General features: G+C 38.7%; 1 protein-coding gene across 1 annotated transcript; it reads right to left on the reverse strand.

The window, feature by feature from the left end:
- On the reverse strand, positions 1-1,523 carry LOC117306422 (ryncolin-2-like). The gene is made up of 2 exons (XM_033791003.1): positions 692-1,523; positions 1-89 (listed from the first exon to the last, which is right to left on the reverse strand). Exons 1-2 carry the CDS (start codon positions 1,521-1,523, stop codon positions 1-3), a joined length of 921 nt encoding a protein of 306 aa, XP_033646894.1.

A 1,523-nucleotide genomic window follows, 5' to 3' on the forward strand; every position in this document is an offset into this window, starting at 1 on the left:
TTACAGCCTAATGAACTTGAAGGAGCGTTGTTTGACCAGCATGAATGCTAAACTGCAGTAATTGAATTGCTCATTTTGTAAGATGAATGCTGATGCAAAAAGGGCAATCATTTTCAAACGAAATCGAAGGTGTTTGATATTAAATTGAGTGAATTCTTACTGAAAGTGGCAAGGCAAAGCAATCAAATACATTTAAATTTACAGATACCAGCAAAACTACACAGATCTACAAATCACCATTGATATCTAGCCTACACCAAACGTTAATTGTTTTAAAAGGTTTTTCTTTTAGTAATATTCATTACATTGAATTAAAAAGATTTGCAAAATTCGCTGAAGGTGCATTAAATTAATGAGGTGCTCAAAAAGTCTCTTTATTTTACAATTCCATGTGCGGTCTGCTGTTTTCAATAACAACATACAATCTCAAAATACAACTCATCAAACTTCTAGAAGGGTGATTGAGAGCAGTTTGCATTTTAAAGGGTTAAACAGAATAGTAGTATAACAAACTATTTAATGTGTTTTTTTATTCAAGAATTAGCTTCCCAATCTTTTTTCCAGTGTTCTATTGTGTAAAAGTTTTAGAGGCGCATTTTCATTGAACATGTTTTGACCGATTTGTATCCTGTCCCACTATAAAACCAATTAATGCCATCCGGGCTGGTAGATTCATATGGATAGTACATACCATTTAAGTTAGTATCATAGCACTCATTATACCACCATCCTCCTTTTCTAGTTACAGCACAGTGAACACTGTCCCACCGATCATTATCCTTGTCCTTCGTGCTAAACATCATTCCATTGTGGTATTCAAGTGCATCTTCTGCTGTGCTGCTCGCCTTGTAGGAGCCAATCTCAAGTCTAAAGTTGTCCCCATCAATCTTGAAGTGTCCATATTCAGCAAAGGATTCTTCTCCATCCCATCTGACTATCTCAATCTTCAGCTTCCATGGTCCTGCAGACTCAGTCAGGGTACGTAGGTTCTCATTTCCAAGCCAGAATTCACCAGACAAGCAGCCAAAGCCATTCTGGTAGTCAACCCAGTTACGATAGAAATCAACACTGCCATCTTGACGCCTCTGAATGACCATCCAGCCCACACCATCAGTGTCCATGTCACAATAGACTTGTAGGGTGTTGTTGAATCCAGCAGGGAATATTGTGTAGATACCACTCTTATTATGACCTGCCTCAAGAAGCTCCTGGCAACTGCTGTATTGAGGCCCAGTGGCTGTATCAGGCTGTGTAGGGAGTTCTTGGTCAGGTAGAGAGAAGTGAGGTGTTTCTACATCAGCATCAAAGTACACACTACTACAGTATGTAATGAAGTCATCAGGATACTGAACCCTGGTAGCATTGTTGAGCTCACACAGATGATCTTCAATGTTGTAATTGACTGAGTGGCACTGAGGATCAGCATGGCAGTAACTCACACAGAGAACATGAGACCAAGTAACTTTTGATTGATAAGAAATGTGATGTAATTTTCTATTTTCTGCAGATAGAAACTCTTTCAT

This window comes from Asterias rubens, unplaced genomic scaffold (assembly GCF_902459465.1).
Source record: "Asterias rubens unplaced genomic scaffold, eAstRub1.3, whole genome shotgun sequence".
Lineage (NCBI taxonomy): Eukaryota > Metazoa > Echinodermata > Asteroidea > Forcipulatida > Asteriidae > Asterias > Asterias rubens.

Coding starts and splice junctions, on each gene's coding strand:
- LOC117306422 (XM_033791003.1), bottom strand. CDS start 1,523: ATGAAAGAGTTTCTATCTGCAGAAAATAGAAAATTACATCACATTTCT. Junction 90..691: donor CTATGATACTAACTTAAATG/GTATGTACTATC, acceptor TTTTTGCATCAG/CATTCATCTTACAAAATGAG.